General features: G+C 39.6%; 1 protein-coding gene and 2 non-coding genes across 4 annotated transcripts in view; 2 read left to right on the forward strand and 1 right to left on the reverse strand.

Annotated features, from left to right (window-relative positions):
- Positions 1-579: 579 nt before the first annotated feature.
- The window catches only part of zgc:136858 (uncharacterized protein LOC678543 homolog), a 42,403-nt gene continuing 15,810 nt past the window's right edge, over positions 580-27,172 (forward strand). For both annotated transcript variants that reach the window (XM_062059661.1, XM_062059662.1), the window contains exons 1-10: positions 580-588; positions 3,269-3,333; positions 3,400-3,514; positions 3,571-3,745; positions 3,819-3,930; positions 14,451-14,557; positions 14,621-14,747; positions 14,815-14,935; positions 16,270-16,355; positions 26,639-26,748. In XM_062059661.1, coding sequence (XP_061915645.1) covers positions 3,276-3,333; positions 3,400-3,514; positions 3,571-3,745; positions 3,819-3,930; positions 14,451-14,557; positions 14,621-14,747; positions 14,815-14,935; positions 16,270-16,355; positions 26,639-26,748 — 1,011 coding nt within the window. In that variant the 5' untranslated portion in view covers positions 580-588; positions 3,269-3,275. The remainder of the gene's footprint in view (positions 589-3,268; positions 3,334-3,399; positions 3,515-3,570; positions 3,746-3,818; positions 3,931-14,450; positions 14,558-14,620; positions 14,748-14,814; positions 14,936-16,269; positions 16,356-26,638; positions 26,749-27,172) is intronic.
- trnag-ucc (transfer RNA glycine (anticodon UCC)) lies at positions 14,960-15,031 on the reverse strand. The gene has a single exon. It is a non-coding gene; the product is annotated as a tRNA-Gly (tRNA).
- Positions 21,862-21,933, forward strand: trnad-guc (transfer RNA aspartic acid (anticodon GUC)). Its single transcript has one exon. It is a non-coding gene; the product is annotated as a tRNA-Asp (tRNA).

Consider the following 27,172-nt stretch of genomic DNA (forward strand, 5'->3'; position numbering starts at 1 on the left):
TAATTGTTACTTGAGTATTGATGTATTCAATTTGTTTAGCCATACATTGTTGCACTTGGAAATACTTCATTTAGAACATTTCAGAAGGAAATGTGGTGAAAGTGGATGTTTGAGGCGTGACGTGGCGAGGAACGACTGTGTGTTTAGGTGTACTGTACCATAGTTAGCAGAAACCTTTTTATGGCACAACATGTCATTATGGACTTTTTTATTGGCAAATAAAAAATGGAATATTGTATTTTTTGTCAAAATAAAATGTCGAATGAATGGACTTTTTATTTGTAATAAATGGCTTTTTTTGGTGCAAAAACTCTGATTATAGCCTTATTTATTTACAATCTCATTATATACTCTTTTAATGTATCAATTTTATTTGTTATTATATACATCGGCGAAACTAGAAATATCTTTATTTCCGTGTGTTTTGTGTTCTTATAGTTGATTTTTTAGCCCACAATGAGCCAGTTCTGGAGTAGTTGAGCAGCAGAGTATCTGGCCGATGCTCGCTGGCCGTGTAAACAGTGCTGGGGGGTCAAAGTTCAGGCCTACCGAGAGTCTATCTTCCATTTTTCTGTTGCAGTGGAGAAGGTAAGACACACATCATACACTCGTTTAGATGTATTGTTTTATTGGGTTATACGATTGATTGAAGTCTGATGAAGACCTGTTTTCCACCAGGACTGAATTAGGGCTAGAAAAAAACAGGTCCTGAGTATCTCCTGCACTAGAATTTGGGTGTCAGTTTCTAAAGCGTGTCCCTCTGAAGGTGGAGCATGGAGGACATTTTATACCAAATTATAGTTCCTCTTCTAGAACTTTACTCAAAATGTCTGGTTGCTGCTGTCATTTCCTCTCTTAGTTTTCTCCTTTTTATTTCCCATGCATGTTCCACAGACTCTACCTCATTGCAGCTCTCACATAATCCTTTTAGGTGTTTACTTATGAAGTATTTAGTATTTAATTTAGTGTTTGAAAGTATTTACTTTGGCAACACTAAATTGGCCCTAGTGTGTGAATGTGAGTATGAATGTTGTCTGTCTATCTGTGTTGGCCCTGCGATGAGGTGGCGACTTGTCCAGGGTGTACACCGCCTTCCGCCCGATTGTTGCTGAGATAGGCTCCAGCACCCCCCGCGAGCCCGAAGGGAATAAGCGGTAGAAAATGGATGGATGGATGGAAGTATTTAATTATTCAGTCTGGAGTGTCGTAATATAACGTGTGATATGATTCCTTCCTCTTTTGTGCTCCCCCTTACAGTTCTTCCCGCTCCTACTGTGTTCTGTATATTATATGTCCCAATGTGATTGCCACTCTTTTAAAATATGTTCTTTAATTCAGGATTTTTCCTCTGACTTACTGAGAGCTGGTCTAGCATTAGTGTCTGGTTTGCCAGCTGATCTGCCAATTCATTGCCCTTTATGTCTGTGTGAGCCGGAACCCGTAGGAACCTTAGGTTCGACAGCTAAGATCCAACTCTAAGTCTGAACAGTATTTCATGTATGTCATTAACTATATCTTGTCTGTTTTGCGACCTAAAATTTTGAATAGAGATTAACGCTGACCTTCAGTCCGAGCAGACTATCACCTTTTTTTAGCTGTGACTCTTCTTCGTTGTTCTTTCTTGAACTGCAATCCGCAGCCTTAGTACTAAAAAAGCAGAGCCTGTATTTCATGTGATTGGATCTTTCGATATGTCCGTAAATATTGGATTAAGCATTTTGGACTCCAACGGTCTTCAAACATTACTACCACCCTTCCACTGAGCTCTTGACCATTGGCTTTATACCGAGGCCAAATATCCATCGAAGCTGCAGGGAGCAACCATGTAGGAGTAATTGTTGAAGGTCTTGATAAAGGAAACTGCATTTGTGTTAATTTGATGTCTTCTGCCATTTTCCTGCTCCTCCATGCAAAACTTTCATATTGAGCTCCCTGCTCTCCCAGGATGGTAACATCACCCTTCTTGTAGGGCTCTGTATTTCAGAGTGACCTCAACTGCAATGGCGTCTCCACCTGGAGTGCAGAAAGAGGAGTTGTCCTGAAAGTCTCAGGGCTCGTGTCTGAACTGGTTCCAATATTTGAACAGACTGCTGACCCATACATGCATAGTCTAAAATCGCCCTTACCGTAGCGATGCAAAACCTTTTCATGGCTGCTCTGCTGGTGCCCACCCTCCTCCTTCCATGTTAGCCTAGTGTCCATCCACATACCCAAAGACCTACATGAATTGACTTGTTCTACTACCTGGCCATACGCAAGCACTCTCCTTTTCCATGTGAACACTATAATTGTTTTCTTCCCCACCGATAAGCCCATTCTTCCACCACACTTAGTGCCTCTTGAATGTTATTTGTGATGTGACAAACATTTCTAGCACGTTTCCATAAAGCGTCATCATCTGGAAATAATCAACGCCCATACTGCCTTCAGCATGTTCAAAGATGTCATCGATTGTAAAAGAAAATAAGATTGGGCAAATCACACTCCCTTGGGGAGTATCCGATAGTTCTCTGACCTGTACAAACCTAATCTTTAATATATCTCCAAGTTCGACCCGAGATACCCATCAACCCTAAGGTCTATGGATGTTCTCATCCATCAGGTCTTTGTCATCTCAGGGCATTCAATCGATCGCAACCGGACTGTTTGGCTTGTCTTTGAAGACGTTTGGCCTCTCATTCAAGTAGGCTTTTAAGACAAACCAAACAGTCCAGTTGCAACCGATTGAATGGCCTGAGACCATCAACCCTTACTTGATTATTAGTCGCTCCTTCCAGACCATGTCGTAAGCCTTCTCTGCATAAAAAATACTGCCAACACTGACTCTTTATTAACTTGAGCTTTCCTTATATGCGCTTCCAAACATGTTACAGAATCCATAGTTCCCCTTCCTCTCCTAAAGAATCCTTTTACTCTCCCCAATGTGCATTAGCCTCTCAGTAATCATCCTCTCCAGGACTTTCCCCGAGTGGGAGGTCAGCCCTATAGGCCTATGATTGCTCTGGTTAGTAGGATCCTTCCCTGGCTTTCTTGTCAGGACAATCACCACCTATGTCCAACTTGGAGGCAAAGTTCCAGCCTCCCACACTGTATTGTAAAATCCAAGAACTTCCATGGCAGCTATAGGCCCCATGCTGGCACACACGTTGTCCTTAGCCGGTGCTTGTAATATTGCCCTTCTCATTTCCCTGCTGAGGCCACAGGTTGTACTTTTAAAGCATGCAATATTTAGAATGTAAAAGAAAATGTGCCCTCTTATGTCGTCAAGAAGAGATATGCTGAAGAGAGCGAGCACACTGGTCCTCAGAAGAGGACTGTCAATATTGAACAATGGTGAGTAGTCTTTTAGTAAAGGAGTGTATTGTACACACGTATAATGACGAGGATGACTTCTTTTAGACGGTGTCTTCAGAGTTCACCCATCAGTGTCACAGGCGCTGGCGGAAAACCGACCGGTGGTGGCGCTAGAGAGCACCATTATCACTCACGGCATGCCCTATCCTCACAACCTCAGGTATGCAATGTGGTGAAGGAATGTGTTCTACCATCATGATGAGTGTGTCATTGCAGAACAGCTCAAGAGGTGGAGGCCATTGTGCGAGCTGAAAACGCCACACCCGCCACTGTTGGAGTGATTAGGGGCAAAGTTCACGTCGGACTGTCTTCAGGGGAGCTGGACTTCTTGGCCCGCTGCGACGGCTCCATGAAGGTGTCTCGACGAGACCTGCCCTATGTTGTCAGTCAGGTGAGCCTGCAACACTCAAAGCTGCGCATCGGCCTGCCACGTATTTGACCACCACACTTGACGTGTTCCTCAGGGGCTCTCGGGGGGGACCACCGTGTCGGCCACCATGATAGCAGCGCACCGGGCTGGCATCCCGGTGTTTGTCACTGGTGGCATCGGGGGAGTGCACAGAGACGGACAGAACAGTAAGATCTCAAAGCTAAGAACAATCTAAAGAAACATCGCAACTGGACTGTTTGTCTTGGACTTAAATTGGTCAGATCTAGTTTTAGGCTTAGATTGGTCAGATCTAGTCTTAGACTTAGATTGGTCAGATCTAGTCTTAGACTTAGATTGGTCACATCTGGTTTTGGACTTAGATTGGTCACATCTAGTCTTAGATTTACATTGGTCACATCTAGTCTTGGACTTAGATTGGGCACATCTAGTCTTGAACTTAGATTGGTCACATCGAGTCTTGGACTTAAATTGGTCACATCTAGTCTTAGACTTAAATTGGTCACATCTAGTCTTAGACTTAAATTGGTCACATCTAGTCTTACACTTAGATTGGTCAGATCTAGTCTTACACTTAGATTGGTCAGATCTAGTCTTGGACTCAGATTGGTCACATATAGTCTTGGACTTCGATTGGTCACATCTAGTCTTAGACTTAAATTGGTCACATCTAGTCTTGGACTTAAATTGGTCACATCTAGTCTTAGACCTAGAATGGTCACATCTAGTCTTACACTTAGATTGGTCGGATCTAGTCTTACACTTAGATTGGTCACATCTAGTCTTAGACTTAGATTGGTCACATCTAGTCTTACACTTAGATTGGTCAGATCTAGTCTTGGATTAAGATTGGTCACATGTAGTCTTGGATTTAGATTGGTCACATCTAGTCTTAGACTTAAATTGGTCACATCTAGTCTTGGACTTAAATTAGTCACATCTAGCCTTAGACTTAGAATGGTCACATCTAGTCTTACACTTAGATTGGTCAGATCTAGTCTTGGACTCCGATTGGTCAGATATAGTCTTAGACTTAGATTGGTCACATCTAGTCTTAGACTTAGATTTGTCACATCTAGTTTTACACTTAGACTGGTCACATCTAGCCTTACACTTAGATTGGTCAGATCTAGTCTTGGACTCAGATTGGTCACATGTAGTCTTGGACTTAGATTGGTCACATCTAGTCTTAGACTTAAATTGGTCACATCTAGTCTTGGACTTAAATTGGTCACATCTAGTCTTAGACTTAGATTGGTCACATCTAGTCTTAGACTTAGATTGGCCAGATCTAGTCTTACACTTAGATTGGTCAGATCTAGTCTTGGACTTAGGTTTGTCACATCTAGTCTTAAACTTAGATTTGTCACATCTAGTCTTACACTTAGATTGGTCACATCTAGTCTTAGACTTAGATTGGTCAGATCTAGTCTTGGACTCAGATTGGTCACATCTAGTCTTAGACTTAAATTGGTCACATCTAGTCTTAGACTTAAATTGGTCACATCTAGTCTTGGACTTAAATTGGTCACATCTAGTCTTAGACTTAAATTGGTCACATCTAGTCTTAGACTTAAATTGGTCACATCTAGTCTTAGACTTAGATTGGCCAGATCTAGTCTTACACTTAGATTGGTCAGATCTAGTCTTGGACTTAGGTTTGTCACATCTAGTCTTAAACTTAGATTTGTCACATCTAGTCTTACACTTAGATTGGTCACATCTAGTCTTAGACTTAGATTGGTCACATCTAGTCTTGGACTCAGATTGGTCACATCTAGTCTTAGACTTAAATTGGTCACATCTAGTCTTAGACTTAAATTGGTCACATCTAGTCTTGGACTTAAATTGGTCACATGTAGTCTTAGACTTAGATTGGTCACATCTAGTCTTACACTTAGATTGGCCAGATCTAGTCTTACACTTAGATTGGTCAGATCTAGTCTTGGACTCAGATTGGTCACATCTAGTCTTGGACTTAAATTGGTCACATCTAGTCTTAGACTTAAATTGGTCACATCTAGTCTTGGACTTAAATTGGTCACATGTAGTCTTAGACTTAGATTGGTCACATCTAGTCTTACACTTAGATTGGTCAGATCTAGTCTTGGACTCAGATTGGTCAGATATAGTCTTAGACTTAGATTTGTCACATCTAGTCTTACACTTAGATTGGTCAGATCTAGTCTTGGACTCAGATTGGTCACACCTAGTCTTAGACTTAAATTGGTCACATGTAGTCTTAGACTTAGATTGGTCACATCTAGTCTTACACTTAGATTGGCCAGATCTAGTCTTACACTTAGATTGGTCAGATCTAGTCTTGGACTCAGATTGGTCACATCTAGTCTTGGACTTAAATTGGTCACATCTAGTCTTAGACTTAAATTGGTCACATCTAGTCTTGGACTTAAATTGGTCACATGTAGTCTTAGACTTAGATTGGTCACATCTAGTCTTACACTTAGATTGGTCAGATCTAGTCTTGGACTCAGATTGGTCAGATATAGTCTTAGACTTAGATTTGTCACATCTAGTCTTACACTTACCGTAATTTCCGGACTATAAGCCGCACCTGACTATAAGCCGCACCAGCTAAATTTAGGGGAAAATACAGATTGCTCCATATATAAGCCGCACCCGACTATAAGCCGCAGGGTTTTGATGTGTAATTACCGTAGTATATAGGGGTTCCTGCTACCACGGAGGGGATTGTCGGGACAGAGATGACTGTTTGGGAACGCAAAGCGTCCCATTTATTAACAATAAATCTTTCAATCATTCAATCAAACTTTCACATCTTTGACATGGCGAACAGCATTCGTGCAGAGTACAAATAATATAACGGTGCAAAGTAATACAAAGTGCTCGCCTGTACGTTATCAAAATAACCAGCCTACCGGTATATGAAAAGTCAGTCTTTAATCATTGTGTCATCGTCTTCCTCCTGCGTACTAAAACCACCGAAATCCTCTTCGTCGGTGTCGGAGAAGAACAGGCCGTAAATAAGCCGCACCCTTGTATAAGCCACAGGGACCAGAACGAGGGGAAAAAGTAGCGGCTTATAGTCCGGAAATTACGGTAGATTGGTCACATCTAGTCTTACACTTAGATTGGTCAGATCTAGTCTTGGACTCAGATTGGTCACACCTAGTCTTAGACTTAAATTGGTCACATCTAGTCTTAGACTTAAATTGGTCACATCTAGTCTTAGACTTAAATTGGTCACATCTAGTCTTACACTTAGATTGGTCAGATCTAGTCTTACACTTAGATTGGTCAGATCTAGTCTTGGACTCAGATTGGTCACATATAGTCTTGGACTTCGATTGGTCACATCTAGTCTTAGACTTAAATTGGTCACATCTAGTCTTGGACTTAAATTGGTCACATCTAGTCTTAGACCTAGAATGGTCACATCTAGTCTTACACTTAGATTGGTCGGATCTAGTCTTACACTTAGATTGGTCACATCTAGTCTTAGACTTAGATTGGTCACATCTAGTCTTACACTTAGATTGGTCAGATCTAGTCTTGGATTAAGATTGGTCACATGTAGTCTTGGATTTAGATTGGTCACATCTAGTCTTAGACTTAAATTGGTCACATCTAGTCTTGGACTTAAATTAGTCACATCTAGCCTTAGACTTAGAATGGTCACATCTAGTCTTACACTTAGATTGGTCAGATCTAGTCTTGGACTCCGATTGGTCAGATATAGTCTTAGACTTAGATTGGTCACATCTAGTCTTAGACTTAGATTTGTCACATCTAGTTTTACACTTAGACTGGTCACATCTAGCCTTACACTTAGATTGGTCAGATCTAGTCTTGGACTCAGATTGGTCACATGTAGTCTTGGACTTAGATTGGTCACATCTAGTCTTAGACTTAAATTGGTCACATCTAGTCTTGGACTTAAATTGGTCACATCTAGTCTTAGACTTAGATTGGTCACATCTAGTCTTAGACTTAGATTGGCCAGATCTAGTCTTACACTTAGATTGGTCAGATCTAGTCTTGGACTTAGGTTTGTCACATCTAGTCTTAAACTTAGATTTGTCACATCTAGTCTTACACTTAGATTGGTCACATCTAGTCTTAGACTTAGATTGGTCAGATCTAGTCTTGGACTCAGATTGGTCACATCTAGTCTTAGACTTAAATTGGTCACATCTAGTCTTAGACTTAAATTGGTCACATCTAGTCTTGGACTTAAATTGGTCACATCTAGTCTTAGACTTAAATTGGTCACATCTAGTCTTAGACTTAAATTGGTCACATCTAGTCTTAGACTTAGATTGGCCAGATCTAGTCTTACACTTAGATTGGTCAGATCTAGTCTTGGACTTAGGTTTGTCACATCTAGTCTTAAACTTAGATTTGTCACATCTAGTCTTACACTTAGATTGGTCACATCTAGTCTTAGACTTAGATTGGTCACATCTAGTCTTGGACTCAGATTGGTCACATCTAGTCTTAGACTTAAATTGGTCACATCTAGTCTTAGACTTAAATTGGTCACATCTAGTCTTGGACTTAAATTGGTCACATGTAGTCTTAGACTTAGATTGGTCACATCTAGTCTTACACTTAGATTGGCCAGATCTAGTCTTACACTTAGATTGGTCAGATCTAGTCTTGGACTCAGATTGGTCACATCTAGTCTTGGACTTAAATTGGTCACATCTAGTCTTAGACTTAAATTGGTCACATCTAGTCTTGGACTTAAATTGGTCACATGTAGTCTTAGACTTAGATTGGTCACATCTAGTCTTACACTTAGATTGGTCAGATCTAGTCTTGGACTCAGATTGGTCAGATATAGTCTTAGACTTAGATTTGTCACATCTAGTCTTACACTTAGATTGGTCAGATCTAGTCTTGGACTCAGATTGGTCACACCTAGTCTTAGACTTAAATTGGTCACATGTAGTCTTAGACTTAGATTGGTCACATCTAGTCTTACACTTAGATTGGCCAGATCTAGTCTTACACTTAGATTGGTCAGATCTAGTCTTGGACTCAGATTGGTCACATCTAGTCTTGGACTTAAATTGGTCACATCTAGTCTTAGACTTAAATTGGTCACATCTAGTCTTGGACTTAAATTGGTCACATGTAGTCTTAGACTTAGATTGGTCACATCTAGTCTTACACTTAGATTGGTCAGATCTAGTCTTGGACTCAGATTGGTCAGATATAGTCTTAGACTTAGATTTGTCACATCTAGTCTTACACTTACCGTAATTTCCGGACTATAAGCCGCACCTGACTATAAGCCGCACCAGCTAAATTTAGGGGAAAATACAGATTGCTCCATATATAAGCCGCACCCGACTATAAGCCGCAGGGTTTTGATGTGTAATTACCGTAGTATATAGGGGTTCCTGCTACCACGGAGGGGATTGTCGGGACAGAGATGACTGTTTGGGAACGCAAAGCGTCCCATTTATTAACAATAAATCTTTCAATCATTCAATCAAACTTTCACATCTTTGACATGGCGAACAGCATTCGTGCAGAGTACAAATAATATAACGGTGCAAAGTAATACAAAGTGCTCGCCTGTACGTTATCAAAATAACCAGCCTACCGGTATATGAAAAGTCAGTCTTTAATCATTGTGTCATCGTCTTCCTCCTGCGTACTAAAACCACCGAAATCCTCTTCGTCGGTGTCGGAGAAGAACAGGCCGTAAATAAGCCGCACCCTTGTATAAGCCACAGGGACCAGAACGAGGGGAAAAAGTAGCGGCTTATAGTCCGGAAATTACGGTAGATTGGTCACATCTAGTCTTACACTTAGATTGGTCAGATCTAGTCTTGGACTCAGATTGGTCACACCTAGTCTTAGACTTAAATTGGTCACATCTAGTCTTAGACTTAGATTGGTCACATCTAGTCTTACACTTAGATTGGCCAGATCTAGTCTTACACTTAGATTGGTCAGATCTAGTCTTGGACTTAGGTTTGTCACATCTAGTCTTAGACTTAGATTTGTCACATCTAGTCTTACACTTAGATTGGTCACATCTAGTCTTACACTTAGATTGGTCACATCTAGTCCTGGACTCAGATTGGTCACATCTAGTCTTGGACTTAGATTGGTCGCATCTAGTCTTAGACTTAAATTGGTCACATCTAGTCTTGGATTTAAATTGGTCACATCTAGTCTTAGACTTAGATTGGTCACATCTAGTTTTACACTTAGATTGGTCACATCTAGTCTTACACTTAGATTGGCCAGATCTAGTCTTACACTTAGATTGGTCAGATCTAGTCTTGGACTTAGGTTTGTCACATCTAGTCTTAGACTTAGATTTGTCACATCTAGTCTTACACTTAGATTGGTCACATCTAGTGTTACACTTAGATTGGTCACATCTAGTCCTGGACTCAGATTGGTCACATCTAGTCTTGGACTTAGATTGGTCGCATCTAGTCTTAGACTTAAATTGGTCACATCTAGTCTTAGACTTAGATTGGTCACATCTAGTTTTACACTTAGATTGGTCAGATCTAGTATTACACTTAGATTGGTCAGATCTAGTCTTGGACTCAGATTGGTCAGATATAGTCTTAGACTTAGATTTGTCACATCTAGTCTTACACTTAGATTGGTCACATCTAGTCTTACACTTAGATTGGCCAGATCTAGTCTTACACTTAGATTGGTCAGATCTAGTCTTGGACTTAGGTTTGTCACATCTAGTCTTAAACTTAGATTTGTCACATCTAGTCTTACACTTAGATTGGTCACATCTAGTCTTAGACTTAGATTGGTCACATCTAGTCTTGGACTCAGATTGGTCACATCTAGTCTTAGACTTAAATTGGTCACATCTAGTCTTAGACTTAAATTGGTCACATCTAGTCTTGGACTTAAATTGGTCACATGTAGTCTTAGACTTAGATTGGTCACGTCTAGTCTTACACTTAGATTGGCCAGATCTAGTCTTACACTTAGATTGGTCAGATCTAGTCTTGGACTCAGATTGGTCACATCTAGTCTTGGACTTAAATTGGTCACATCTAGTCTTAGACTTAAATTGGTCACATCTAGTCTTGGACTTAAATTGGTCACATGTAGTCTTAGACTTAGATTGGTCACATCTAGTCTTACACTTAGATTGGTCAGATCTAGTCTTGGACTCAGATTGGTCAGATATAGTCTTAGACTTAGATTTGTCACATCTAGTCTTACACTTAGATTGGTCAGATCTAGTCTTGGACTCAGATTGGTCACACCTAGTCTTAGACTTAAATTGGTCACATGTAGTCTTAGACTTAGATTGGTCACATCTAGTCTTACACTTAGATTGGCCAGATCTAGTCTTACACTTAGATTGGTCAGATCTAGTCTTGGACTCAGATTGGTCACATCTAGTCTTGGACTTAAATTGGTCACATCTAGTCTTAGACTTAAATTGGTCACATCTAGTCTTGGACTTAAATTGGTCACATGTAGTCTTAGACTTAGATTGGTCACATCTAGTCTTACACTTAGATTGGTCAGATCTAGTCTTGGACTCAGATTGGTCAGATATAGTCTTAGACTTAGATTTGTCACATCTAGTCTTACACTTACCGTAATTTCCGGACTATAAGCCGCACCTGACTATAAGCCGCACCAGCTAAATTTAGGGGAAAATACAGATTGCTCCATATATAAGCCGCACCCGACTATAAGCCGCAGGGTTTTGATGTGTAATTACCGTAGTATATAGGGGTTCCTGCTACCACGGAGGGGATTGTCGGGACAGAGATGACTGTTTGGGAACGCAAAGCGTCCCATTTATTAACAATAAATCTTTCAATCATTCAATCAAACTTTCACATCTTTGACATGGCGAACAGCATTCGTGCAGAGTACAAATAATATAACGGTGCAAAGTAATACAAAGTGCTCGCCTGTACGTTATCAAAATAACCAGCCTACCGGTATATGAAAAGTCAGTCTTTAATCATTGTGTCATCGTCTTCCTCCTGCGTACTAAAACCACCGAAATCCTCTTCGTCGGTGTCGGAGAAGAACAGGCCGTAAATAAGCCGCACCCTTGTATAAGCCACAGGGACCAGAACGAGGGGAAAAAGTAGCGGCTTATAGTCCGGAAATTACGGTAGATTGGTCACATCTAGTCTTACACTTAGATTGGTCAGATCTAGTCTTGGACTCAGATTGGTCACACCTAGTCTTAGACTTAAATTGGTCACATCTAGTCTTAGACTTAGATTGGTCACATCTAGTCTTACACTTAGATTGGCCAGATCTAGTCTTACACTTAGATTGGTCAGATCTAGTCTTGGACTTAGGTTTGTCACATCTAGTCTTAGACTTAGATTTGTCACATCTAGTCTTACACTTAGATTGGTCACATCTAGTCTTACACTTAGATTGGTCACATCTAGTCCTGGACTCAGATTGGTCACATCTAGTCTTGGACTTAGATTGGTCGCATCTAGTCTTAGACTTAAATTGGTCACATCTAGTCTTGGATTTAAATTGGTCACATCTAGTCTTAGACTTAGATTGGTCACATCTAGTTTTACACTTAGATTGGTCACATCTAGTCTTACACTTAGATTGGCCAGATCTAGTCTTACACTTAGATTGGTCAGATCTAGTCTTGGACTTAGGTTTGTCACATCTAGTCTTAGACTTAGATTTGTCACATCTAGTCTTACACTTAGATTGGTCACATCTAGTGTTACACTTAGATTGGTCACATCTAGTCCTGGACTCAGATTGGTCACATCTAGTCTTGGACTTAGATTGGTCGCATCTAGTCTTAGACTTAAATTGGTCACATCTAGTCTTAGACTTAGATTGGTCACATCTAGTTTTACACTTAGATTGGTCAGATCTAGTATTACACTTAGATTGGTCAGATCTAGTCTTGGACTCAGATTGGTCAGATATAGTCTTAGACTTAGATTTGTCACATCTAGTCTTACACTTAGATTGGTCACATCTAGTCTTACACTTAGATTGGTCAGATCTAGTCTTGGACTCAGATTGGTCACACCTAGTCTTAGACTTAAATTGTTCACATCTAGTCTTGGACTTAAATTGGTCACATCTAGTCTTAGACTTAAATTGGTCACATCTAGTCTTGGACTTAAATTGGTCACATCTAGTCTTAGACTTAGATTGGTCACATTTAGTCTTACACTTAGATTGGCCAGATCTAGTCTTACACTTAGATTGGTCAGATCTAGTCTTGGACTTAGGTTTGTCACATCTAGTCTTAGACTTAGATTTGTCACATCTAGTCTTACACTTAGATTGGTCACATCTAGTCTTACACTTAGATTGGTCACATCTAGTCCTGGATTCAGATTGGTCACATCTAGTCTTGGACTTAGATTGGTCGCATCTAGTCTTAGACTTAAATTGGTCACATCTAGTCTTGGATTTAAATTGGTCACATCTAGTCTTAGACTTAGATTGGTCACATCTAGTTTTACACTTAGATTGGTCAGATCTAGTATTACACTTAAATTGGTCAGATCTAGTCTTGGACTCAGATTGGTCAGATATAGTCTTAGACTTAGATTGGTCACATCTAGTCTTAGACTTAGATTTGTCACATCTAGTCTTACACTTAGATTGGTCAGATCTAGTCTTGGACTCAGATTGGTCACATCTAGTCTTGGACTTAGATTGGTCACATCTAGTTTTAGCCTTAAATTGGTCACATCTAGTTTTAGCCTTAAATTGGTCACATCTAGTCTTGGACTTAAATTGGTCACATCTAATCTTAGACTTAGATTAGCCAGATCTAGTCTTGGACTCAGATTGGTCACATCTAGTCTTACACTTAGATTGGTCACATCTAGTCTTACACTTAGATTGGTCAGTTCAATTATCTGTATTTCCTTTGCTCTTCTATCACCTTCAAATATTTTTGCTGATTTTTTTCTTTTTCTTGTTGCAATTTCTAGACAATTACAATGCATTCATTTGTATACAAAACAAAGTTAAACTCCAACCTTGTTTACTTGCATGACAACCTCCTTAATCAATCAGAAATATCAAGCAGCTAAAATGTGCCAAACATGGATAAGTGTGGAGAAAGTATTTTGCACTTTTCCCATCATCCCTTGCGATGGATTTAAATGAGTGTCATTTAAAAAAATGTTTTATGTTGATTAGACATTTTTTTATAATAGCCACAAATTTCATTGAGCAGGTTGTGTGACCATTTGTGTTGACTTTTTTTTCACTGCGCCATGACTAGGGAAGGTTGTTTGGAGTGGGTCATATCAGTAAACGCTGCACACCAATGGAGTGAAAGTACAATTAAAGGCAGTTACTTTAGTTGGCCACCGGATGGTGACATAAATCAAACCTCTTGATGTAACAAAGATTCCAATGTTTGGTTAAGTTAAAGTACCAATGATTGTCACACACACGAGGTGTGGCAAAATTATTCTCTGCATTTGACCCATCACCCTTGATCACCCCCTGGGAGGTGAGGGGAGCAGTGAGCAGCAGCGGTGGCCACGCCTGGGAATCATTTTTGGTGATTTAACCCCCAATTCCAACCCTTCATGCTGAGTGCCAAGCAGGGAGGTAATGGCTCACATTTTTATAGTCTTTGGTATGGCTGGGCTGGGGTTTGAACTCACAACCTACCCATCTCAGGGCGGACAGTTGCTGTATTGTTATAATTTTCTAACATTATTTGTACTTATTTGTGCAGGTCTGGATATCAGTGCTGATCTGACAGAACTGAGCAGGACTCCCATCGCCGTGGTGTCGGCTGGCGTCAAGTCTATTCTGGACATCGGCCGCACACTGGAGTACCTGGTAAGATGTCTGCATGGTATTCAGAATGAATTCTTCTAAGTGTAACTGGAACTTTCCAATCAGGAGACACAGGGTGTTTGTGTCGCCACCTATGGATCGTCCAAGGAATTTCCAGCATTCTTCTCCCCATCGAGCGGTTTCACGTCGCCGTATCAAGTCTGCAATCCTGACAAAGCCGCAGAACTCATTGGTAGGTGACTATTTCCATGTCCTGCACGACTGAGGTGGGTCAACATCTTCGTCAAATGTCCCTTCAGAAAGCGCTCTTTCATTGGGCGTCCAGAGTGGCGTCCTCATAGCCGTGCCCATCCCTGAGGAGCACGCCGCAGCAGGCCAGCAGATCGAGGAGGCCATACAGGCAGCCCTGGAGGAAACAAAGTAGGAAAACAGCAACATAAGGTGTGCGTTGGCCGGGAATTGAACCCAGGTCAACTGCTTGGAAGGCAGCTATGCTAACCACTATACCACCAACGCTCTGACATGGTGTCGTTCCAGTTACAGTCAGTGTTCGCGATAACGGCGTTATTAAATAACGGCCTTAGTAAAGTGGCGGTCCGCTCGCTGTACGATCAGTGTCAGAGCTTGGTCCGCATTGCCGGCAGTAAATCGGACACATTTCCAGTGAGGGTTGGACTCCGCCAAGGCTGCCCTTTGTCACCCATTCTGTTCATTACTTTTATGGACAGAATTTCTAGGCGCAGTCAAGGCGTTTAGGGGATCCGGTTTGGTGGCTGCAGGATTAGGTCTCTGCTTTTTGCAGATGATGTGGTCCTGATGGCTTCATCTGGTCAGGATCTTCAGCTCTCACTGGATCGGTTCGCAGCCGAGTGTGAAGCGACTGCGATGAGAATCAGCACCTCCAAGTCCGAGTCCATGGTTCTTGCCTGTAAAAGGGTGGAGTGCCATCTCCGGGTTGGGGAGGAGATCTTGCCCCAAGTGGAGGAGTTCAAGTACCTCGGAGTCTTGTTCACAAATGAGGGAAGAGTGGATGGTGAGATCGACAGGCGGATCGGTGCGGCGTCTTCAGTAATGCGGACGCTGTATCGATCCGTTGTGGTGAAGAAGGAGCTGAGCCGGAAGGCAAAGCTCTCAATTTACCGGTCGATCTACGTTCCCATCCTCACCTATGGTCATGAGCTTTGGGTCATGACCGAAAGGACAAGATAGCGGGTAAAAGCGGCCCAAATGAGTTTCCTCCGCCGGGTGGCGGGGCTCTCCCTTAGAGATAGGGTGAGAAGCTCTGTCATCCGGGAGGAGCTCAAAGTAAAGCCGCTGCTCCTCCACATGGAGAGGAACCAGATGAGGTGGTTCGAGCATCTGGTCAGGATGCCACCCAAACGCCTCCGTAGGGAGGTGTTTAGGGCACGTCCGACCGGTAGGAGGCCACGGGGAAGACCAAGGACACGTTGGGAAGACTATGTCTCCCGGCTGGCCTGGGAAGGCTTCGGGATCCCCCGGGAAGAGCTGGAGGAAGTGGCTGGGGAGAGGGAAGTCTGGGCTTCCCTGCTTAGACTGCTGCCCCCGCGACCCAATCTCGGATAAGCGGAAGAAGATGGATGGATGGATGGATAGTTTTTACGCAACTTTCTGCTCTCTAACAAGGAGATCAAGATTTGTTTTTACATCATACTACTCAATTATCAGCTCCATGTTAGGACATTACATCTGCAATTGAAATATCTTCTTTGTTTGTGCTTCATTGTTTCCCTCAGCGCTAAAAGCATCAGAGGAAGAGACGTGACTCCGTACATTCTTCAGCGAGTCAATGAGCTGACCAAAGGAAAGTCCCTTCATGCCAGTATCCTTCATTACAATCTTTCATTCATTCTCCTTCTCCGGTCTTGTCCCGCTCATATATACTGTGGATAGACACCGCCTTAAAGGCCTACTGAAATGATTTTTTTAAATTTAAGCGGGAATAGCAGATCCATTCTATGTGTCATACTTGATCATTTCGCGATATTGCCATATTTTTGCTGAAAGGATTTAGTAGAGAAAATCGACGATAAAGTTCGCAACTTTTGCTCGCTGATAAAAAAAAGCCTTGCCTGTACCGGAAGTAGCGTGACGTCACAGGAGCTAGTATTCCTCACAATTCCCCGTTGTTTACAATGGAGCGAGAGAGATTCGGACCGAGAAAGTGATGATTACCCCATTAATTTGAGCGAGGATGAAAGATTCGTAGATGAGGAACGTTACAGTGAATGACTTGAGAGGCAGTGATGGACGTATCTTTTTTCGCTCTGACCGTAACTTAGGTACAAGCTGGCTCATTGGATTCCACACTCTCTCCTTTTTCTATTGTGGATCACTGATTTGTATTTCAAACCACCTGGGATACTATATCCTCTTGAAAATGAGAGTCGAGAACGCGAAATGGACATTCAGTGCCTTTTATCTCCACAACAATACATCGGCGAAATGCTTTAGCTACAAGCTAACGTGATAGCATCGTGCTTTAACTGCATATAGAAACAAAAAAATAAACCCCTGACTGGAAGGATAGATAGAAAATCAACAATACTATTAAACTGTGGACATGTAAATACACGGTTAATGCTTTCCAGGCTGGCGAAGGTTAACAATGCTGTGTTAGCGACGCCATTGAAGCTAACTTAGCAACTTAGCAACGGGACCTCACAGAGCTATGCTAAAAACATTAGCTCTCCACCTACGCCAGCCAGCCCTCATCTACTCATCAACACCCGTGCCCACCTGCGTTCCAGCGATCGGCAGAAGGACGAAGGACTTCACCCGATGCGTTTGGCGGCCCGGAGACGTAGGAAGTCAAGGTGAGGTCGGCGGCTAGCGCGGCTAGCGCGGCTAGCGCTCCAACAAAGTCCTCCTGGTTGTGTTGCTGTAGGCCGCTGCTAATACACCGATCCCACCTACAACTGTCTTCTTTGCAGCCTTCATTGTTCATTAAACAAATTGCAAAAGATATCCAGAATACTGTGGAATTATGAAATGAAAACAGAGCTTTTTGTATAGGATTCTACGGGGTACCATAACTTCCGTTACTCTGACTTCGTCACGCGCATACGTCATCATAATGCGACGTTTCAGCCGGATATTTCCCGGGAAATTTTAAATGTCACTTTATAAGTTAACCCGGCCGTATTGGCATGTGTTGCAATGTTAAGATTTCATCATTGATATATAAACTATCAGACTGCGTGGTCGCTAGTAGTGGCTTTCAGTAGGCCTTTAAATTGGACCTCAACTTTCAAAACTAATATCAACATTTCATCTTTTTATGGTTATATTACACCTGTTTGCTCTTATAGTTATTTTGTTTAAACATTTTGTTTTAGTCATAGCATTTTGGCTCCCGGGCCGCACTTTGGACACCCATGGTACAGAGCAAGGGTGTCAGGTTCAAACTTTGATGACATCTATTAAACAAGACAAGAGGCAAATAATTAAACAGAGACCGAATTCAATTTGGACTCAATATTGAGGAGAGTCGTCTGTACACTGTAACCTTTGACAGTATCCCAGCACGCGCTGACGAAAAAAGGTTTACGTCTCCTCCTTTATTTGGACACTCCCTGTTTACACAACAACATCTGCTTCCAAAGGAATGTAAACAGCTCTTGTTTTTGGTCACATTGAAAACAAAAGAAAAAGATGCCTCGGGCTTGGGCTAGTCCTGGATTCAGCTTGAGCAGGTCTTGGATGACAATAGATAACCCCCTCCCGTCTCCTCCCATCGTACACAATGAAATTTTCCAAGCCTTTGCTTGGTGCAACAAAGACAGCCTCTTGTCTGTTCATTGGGAACTCAGAGAACGGAAAGTTTTTTGATCATTTACATACAATTTTTCTGACAAAGGGTGTCCAAAGTGTGGCCCGGGGGCCATTTATGGCCCACAGTACATTTTCTAATGACCTAAAAATCCCAATAAAACCAAAACATAAAAAAAAAAAAAAAAGCAAACAGGTGAAATGTAACGAGAGTCCGTCGCAATTTTGACTCTATTAACACAAAGCTGTTTTTTTTTCTTTAAAGCCTTTGCTGCCCAAAAAATAATAATGAATCAAAATCACGCTTCACGTCAAAAATTACAAATTTAAATATTTTTGGTGGAAAATATTGCATTATTTGTGTGTTAGGCATACAAAAACGAAGTTTTCTTTGACAAAAAGAGCATAAAACAAACCATGAAAAAAATGATCAAAAAACTTATAGTAGACGGATAGAGCCAAAGTTGATCTGGAGACTTAGGTGTTATATATACTGTATATAAATGACTTATTTCTATCACTTTTTATGAGTGGGGCCCTTTTGGATGCTCAGTAATTTTAGTGGGACTTTTTTCTTCACTCACAAAGTAATAATGATTTAAAATCAATGTTATTAGGAATTGTTGACCTATTTAGGGTTGCAATTATGTTACATCAAAGGCTCCACTGAGAAAATGTTTTGAGGGAAAATAGCGCTTATTTTGTATTTTTGCCATAAAAAGAGGGTTTTTACAAAAAATGGCATAAAACATTAAAAACATAATTTGGATTCTATGACCTGAAGTTGATTCAAGCGTTTAATGAATAAAAAAAAAAGATGTTATTTTTAACATTTTTGCGACTGAAAGCCTTCCGGGGCCCCGGCACCACACTTGAAGGGAGCCCTAAAGGTTAAAAAAAGGATATATTGTATTGGTTTTTATAATGAAAAATATCAAAATGGCCCCCCTGCGTATTTTGACTTTTCAGTGTGCGGCCCTCTGTGGAAAAAGTTTGGACACCCCTGGTCTGGAGCGGAGGGTCCCCAACTTTTTTTTGCACCGGGGACCGGTTAAACGTAGGCATTATTTTCCCGGAGCAGCCTTCCACATGTGGCAGACAAATACTGCAAAAACAAGTGCATGCAAAATACAACTCTCCACTGCAAAATGACTAATCTGGCACATTTACATTTGATATCTTCATTAATGTGCAATGTGGTAACAAACATATAACAAATGAAAACTTAGCACAAACAATCCCTCAAAATCTTTGACCGAAAACCACAACACCACCATCACCGTTTAGTTCTCCTAAAATATAGATTGTTAAATTTTGCTCACATTCAAAGATTAGCATCAATACGAATGGCCCATCTAATCCTAAATAACACTGCACCAGCGCCACTTAAGCACTTTGTCCAGTTTTACATCTGCTGTGACAAGTAGAAACACATGAGCCTCCACCAGGGGGCAGTGTAGCATACCCAGATGTAAAACCTCTTTTGCACAATCAGCCTTTTCATATAAAGCCATAAAGGAATGGAACCACCTCACAACAAACTTGAAAAGTCCAACAGATGACTCTTCATTCACAATTGAAGTTAAAAAGTGGCTTTGGAGCAATCAAAGCTGCTCACACGGTCAATAAGGTGGCCACCTTGTTTGACACATCAACTTAATTAGTATTATATTTATCCATGAGAGCATTTTTGTTGTAACTTGTAAGGTGTGTCTGTTAAAATCATGCTTGTTTTTACAAATGATGACAGATGTGAACAAGAGCATGTATTGTCTAGTTATGATGTAAAGGAGGGGTGGTTGTAATGTATAATAAGTATGTGTCAATGAAAGGGCATTTTATGACTTTTTTAAATTTGATTACTTGCTATAGTATAATTTTAATGTTAAAATTGTATTGCATGATTTGTGTATTTCTTTAATTTAGGTAGCCAGGGACTGCAGATGGAAATTAGCTATTTAGCTGTAATCTGGTGCAGAACACATCTGTATTTGAGCTTAAAGGCCTACTGAAAGCCACTACCACCGACCACGCAGTCTGATAGTTTATATATCAATGATGAAATCTTAACATTGCAACACATGCCAATACGGCCAGGTTAACTTATAAAGTGCCATTTTAAATTTCCCGCTAAACTTCCGGTTGAAAACGCCTTTGGATGATGACGTATGCGCGTGACGTAGCCAGTGAAACAGAAGTATCGGTACCCCATTGAATCCAATACAAAATAGCTCTGTTTTCATCTCATAATTCCACAGTATTCTGGACATCTGTGTTGGTGAATCTTTTGCAATTTGTTTAATGAACAATGGAGACTGCAAAGAAGAAAGTTGTAGGTGGGATCGGTGTATTAGCGGCTGGCTGCAGCAACACAAGCAGGAAGACAGAGATGGATAGCAGACGCGTTAGCCGCCGAACTCACCTTAACTTCCGCATCTGTGATCGGGTGAAGTCCTTCGTGGCACCGTCGATCGCTGGAACACAGGTGAGCACGGGTGTTTATGAGCAGATGAGGGCTGGCTGGCGTAGGTGGATAGCTAATGTTTTTAGCATAGCTCTGTGAGGTACGGTTGCTAAGTTAGCTTCAATGGCGTCGTTAGCAACAACATTGTTAACCTTCGCCAGGCTGGAAAGCATTAACCGTGTAGTTACATGTCCCTGGTTTAATAGTATTGTTGATCTTCTGTCTATCCTTCCAGTCAGGGGTTTATTTATTTTGTTTCTATCTGCATTTGAGCCTGATGCTATCACGTTAGCTTGTAGCTAAAGTGCTTCACCGATGTATTGTCGTGGAGATAAAAGTCACTGTGAATGTCCATTTTGCGTTCTCGACTCTCATTTTCAAGAGGATATAGTATCCGAGGTGGTTTAAAATACAAATCCGTGATCCACAATAGAAAAAGGAGAGAGTGTGGAATCCAATGAGCCAGCTTGTACCTAAGTTACGGTCAGAGCGAAAAAAGATATGTCCTGCACTGCATTCTAGTCATTCACTCCAACGTTCCTCATCCACAAATCGTTCATCCTCGCTCAAATTAATGGGGTAATCGTCGCTTTCTCGGTCCGAATCGCTCTAGCTGCATTGTAAACAATAGGAAAATGTGAGGAGCTGTTCAATAGACTACGTCACGCTACTTCCGGTAGGGGCAAGACTTTTTTTTTATCAGATACCAAAAGTTGCGATCTTTATCGTCGATGTTCTCTACTAAATCATTTCAGCAAAAATATGGCAATATCGCGAAATGATGAAGTATGACACATAGAATGGATCTGCTATCCCCGTTTAAATAAAAAAAAAATCATTTCAGTAGGCCTTTAATGTCTCATAATGTCTTCAAATAAAGACTCAACTAAAGTAAAACTTTCTATATGAGGAGTTGCATTACGAGTTTATTAGTGTGTTTAGTCTGGGACAAACCAAAGTTCAATCGAAAAAAGTAGGAATTCTTTAATGTTTCCCGCTAGCAAATGCGTCACAGACCGCCAGTAACGCGAATCGCGATGACGCAACCTGACAAGCAGGGTTTATAAACTCTGTCTGACATGTGTTGGCATACTCCTCGTTAGTATAGTGGACAGTATCTCCGCCTGTCACGCGGAAGACCGGGGTTCGATTCCCCGACGGGGAGATTTTTTTTATTTCTTTCGGGAACACAAACATTGCTTGCTTTAAAGATGCTATACGTATGTACAGACGCTATAAATATGTAAAGACCCTATAAGTATGTAAAGTCGCTATAAGTATTTAAATATGCTTCAAGTATGTAAAGATGCTATAAGTATTTAAAGATGCTGTAACTATTTAAATATGCTATGGGTGAGGGCGGACCTACGTCACTTCCGCCTACCAATCCCCTAGCAACCGGGAATTGGTTGAAAACAAAGCAGCTCACAGCGAACACAGCATTGACAGAAAAAGCATTTAACGAGCGTTGTGGCTTGGAAGTCGGCGTTAAATCCTTCATTTACGCATTTTTACTTATTCGCATATCGTGTGAAAAAACGAAAATGTATTATTTGCGTCAGACTCGTCTCAGTGAACTTGAAAGCTTCTCAGGCTTAGCTTAGCTTGCTAGTTAGCTTAGCCTGCGCGCTACTAAGAAAGAGACGCGGAAGTTATCAACAACAAGATCAAGTGTTAGTGTATAAAATATTGAGAGATTTGAGGGCTACATGTATTGAATGGCAACATGAAAATTATAGGGTTTATTGTTTTTTAAAAACCCAACTGTTAAGTGCAAATTTAAACGACACCGGTTTTCGAAAATAGCTAGCTAGGCTATAGACTATATAGTATATTACTTACTTAACTTAATCCTCTTCTTCCCGGATGGGAAATAAGGCTTCGACGACTCGACGCCATTCATCTCGCTGCTGTGCCCGTCTCTGTGCCTCGCCCCATGTAAGCTTCATCTCTTTCAGCTCCCCTTCAACTGTTCTTCGCCAGGTGTTCTTTGGCCGCCCTGGCTTACGTTTTCCCGGTGGTGTCCATCTTAACGCTGCCTTTGGTATCCCCTCGTTGTCCGGTTTTCGAAAATAGCTAGCTAGGCTATAGACTATATAGTATATACCGCATGTTATTTTTGTACAACAACAACTTCAGCTGTCGAACGTTATAAGGTACAAATTCAACAAGTACAACATTAGCACGGACGTATAGCCAAGTTGTGGTTAAGAAGGTGGATTTTTGTTCCTTATATTTACCAGAAACGAAGTGATCCGAACACACGACCCGCCGGGACTTTGGGGGACTCCAGTGAGAACCGTCCTCGTTTTCCCGGTGTAAAGCTGCGAGCCATTTGTCTCGTCTCTGTGGGCTTTTATCGCGCTTTGGCAGAACAAAATACAACCTTTGTTTTCCCTGTTTCCAGTTGTGGTTAGCACAACCAAAAACAACACAGTTTTTCGGCATTTGGGAGGCAGAATGACGGGTTTAACCAGCGTAGGTCGACAGGTTAAAGAGTAATGGCAACGGTTTGTTTTCAACGCCAGTCTGGTTGCTATGGCTCGAAGAACCCGTATGTAGCTCAGTTGCCCGGATGTCGGCCCTCACCCATAAGTATTTAAAGATGCTATAAATATGTAAAGACGCTGTAAGTATTTAAAGACACTAAAAGTATTTAAAGATGCTATAAGTATGTAAAGATGCTACAAGTATTTAAAGATGCTATAAGTGTGTAAAGATGCTAAAAGTATTTAAAGATGCTATAAGTATGTAAAGATGCTAAAAGTATTTAAAGATGCTATAAGTATGTAAAGATGCTACAAGTATTTAAAGATGCTATAAGTATGTAAAGATTATACAAGTATTTAAAGATGCTATAAGTATGTAAAGATGCTAAAAGTATTTAAAGATGCTATAAGTATGTAAAGATGCTACAAGTATTTAAAGATGCTACAAGTATGTAAAGATGCTACAAGTATTTAAAGATGCTATAACTATTTAAATATGCTATAAGTATTTAAAGATGCTATAACTATTTAAATATGCTATAAGTATTTAAAGATACTATAAATATGTAAAGACGCTGTAAGTACTTAAAGACGCTAAAAGTATTTAAAGATGCTATAAGTATGTAAAGATGCTACAAGTATTTAAAGATGCTATAAGTATGTAAAGATGCTAAAAGTATTTAAAGATGCTATAAGTATGTAAAGATGCTACAAGTATTTAAAGATGCTATAAGTATGTAAAGATGCTACAAGTATTTAAAGATGCTATAACTATTTAAATATGCTATAAGTATTTAAAGATGCTATAACTATTTAAATATGCTATAAGTATGTAAAGATGCTACAAGTATTTAAAGATGCTACAAGTATTTAAAGATGCTATAACTATTTAAATATGCTATAAGTATTTAAAGATGCTATAACTATTTAAATATGCTATAAGTATTTAAAGATACTATAAATATGTAAAGACGCTGTAAGTACTTAAAGATGCTATAAGTATTTAAAGATGCTATAAGTATGTAAAGATGCTACAAGTATTTAAAGATGCTATAAGTATGTAAAGATGCTAAAAGTATTTAAAGATGCTAAAAGTATTTAAAGATGCTATAAGTATGTAAAGATGCTAAAAGTATTTAAAGATGCTATAAGTATGTAAAGATGCTATAAGTATGTAAAGATGCTACAAGTATTTAAAGATGCTATAACTATTTAAATATGCTATAAGTATTTAAAGATGCTATAACTATTTAAATATGCTATAAGTATGTAAAGATGCTACAAGTATTTAAAGATGCTATAACTATTTAAATATGCTATAAGTATTTAAAGATGCTATAACTATTTAAATATGCTATAAGTATTTAAAGATACTATAAATATGTAAAGACGCTGTAAGTACTTAAAGACGCTAAAAGTATTTAAAGATGCTATAAGTATGTAAAGATGCTACAAGTATTTAAAGATGCTATAAGTATGTAAAGATGCTAAAAGTATTTAAAGATGCTATAAGTATGTAAAGATGCTACAAGTATTTAAAGATGCTATAAGTATGTAAAGATGCTACAAGTATTTAAAGATGCTATAACTATTTAAATATGCTATAAGTATTTAAAGATGCTATAACTATTTAAATATGCTATAAGTATGTAAAGATGCTACAAGTATTTAAAGATGCTATAACTATTTAAATATGCTATAAGTATTTAAAGATGCTATAACTATTTAAATATGCTATAAGTATTTAAAGATACTATAAATATGTAAAGACGCTGTAAGTACTTAAAGATGCTATAAGTATTTAAAGATGCTATAAGTATGTAAAGATGCTACAAGTATTTAAAGATGCTATAAGTATGTAAAGATGCTAAAAGTATTTAAAGATGCTAAAAGTATTTAAAGATGCTATAAGTATGTAAAGATGCTAAAAGTATTTAAAAATGCTATAAGTATGTAAAGATGCTATAAGTATGTAAAGATGCTACAAGTATTTAAAGATGCTATAACTATTTAAATATGCTATAAGTATTTAAAGATGCTATAACTATTTAAATATGCTATAAGTATGTAAAGATGCTACAAGTATTTAAAGATGCTATAACTATTTAAATATGCTATAAGTATTTAAAGATGCTATAACTATTTAAATATGCTATAAGTATTTAAAGATACTATAAATATGTAAAGACGCTGTAAGTACTTAAAGATGCTATAAGTATTTAAAGATGCTATAAGTATGTAAAGATGCTACAAGTATTTAAAGATGCTATAAGTATGTAAAGATGCTAAAAGTAGTTAAAGATGCTATAAGTATGTAAAGATGCTATAAGTATGTAAAGATGCTACAAGTATGTAAAGATGCTATAAGTATGTAAAGATGCTATAAGTATGTAAAGATGCTACAAGTATGTAAAGATGCTATAAGTATGTAAAGATGCTATAAGTATGTAAAGATGCTACAAGTATGTAAAGATGCTATAAGTATGTAAAGATGCTATAAGTATGTAAAGATGCTATAAGTATGTAAAGATGCTATAAGAATGTAAAGCTGCTATAAGTTTATGTTGCAAATGACAAAGCAGAGCTTCTCTTTAAGCATCTTGACATGCAGATGTTGCTCTCATGCACAACAATGCTGTTTGCTCTTTAAGCATCTTGACATGCAGATGTTGCTCTCATGCACAACAATGCTGTTTGCTCTTTAAGCATCTTGACATGCAGATGTTGCTCTCATGCACAACAATGCTGTTTGCTCTTTAAGCATCTTGACATGCAGATGTTGCTCTCATGCACAACAATGCTGTTTGCTCTTTAAGCATCTTGACATGCAGATGTTGCTCTCATGCACAACAATGCTGTTTGCTCTTTAAGCATCTTGACATGCAGATGTTGCTCTCATGCACAACAATGCTGTTTGCTCTTTAAGCATCTTGACATGCAGATGTTGCTCTCATGCACAACAATGCTGTTTGCTCTTTAAGCATCTTGACATGCAGATGTTGCTCTCATGCACAACAATGCTGTTTGCTCTTTAAGCATCTTGACATGCAGATGTTGCTCTCATGCACAACAATGCTGTTTGCTCTTTAAGCATCTTGACATGCAGATGTTGCTCTCATGCACAACAATGCTGTTTGCTCTTTAAGCATCTTGACATGCAGATGTTGCTCTCATGCACAACAATGCTGTTTGCTCTTTAAGCATCTTGACATGCAGATGTTGCTCTCATGCACAACAATGCTGTTTGCTCTTTAAGCATCTTGACATGCAGATGTTGCTCTCATGCACAACAATGCTGTTTGCTCTTTAAGCATCTTGACATGTAGATGTTGCTCTCATGCACAACAATGCTGTTTGCTCTTTAAGCATCTTGACATGCAGATGTTGCTCTCATGCACAACAATGCTAAAGTGGGCAGCCACATCTGCTGTGCTCTCGCTGCACGCACCAAGAAGAGCAAGTCACAAAGTCAGCCATCAGACTGTAATATTGTGAGTATTTATAAAACCTACTCAATGGATTTCATTGGCTCTTTTTTGCACATTCCTCTAGGTCAGGGGTCACCAACCTTTTTGAAAGCAAGAGCTACTTCTTGGGTAGTGATTAATGCGAAGGGCTACCAGTTTGATACACACTTAAATAAATTGCCAGAAATAGCCAATTTGCTCAATTTACCTTTAACTCTATGTTATTATTAATAATGAATGATATTTACACTTAATTGAACGGTTTAAAAGAGGAGAAAACACGAAAAAAATAACAATTACATTTTTAAACATAGTTTATCTTCAATTTCGACTCTTTAAAATTCAAAATTCAACCGAAAAAAAGAAGAGAAAAACTAGCTAATTCGAATCTTTTTGAAAAAATTTAAAAAATAATTTATGGAACATCATTAGTAATTTTTCCTGATTA

The sequence above is a fragment of the Entelurus aequoreus genome, linkage group LG10 (genome assembly GCF_033978785.1).
Source record: "Entelurus aequoreus isolate RoL-2023_Sb linkage group LG10, RoL_Eaeq_v1.1, whole genome shotgun sequence".
Lineage (NCBI taxonomy): Eukaryota > Metazoa > Chordata > Actinopteri > Syngnathiformes > Syngnathidae > Entelurus > Entelurus aequoreus.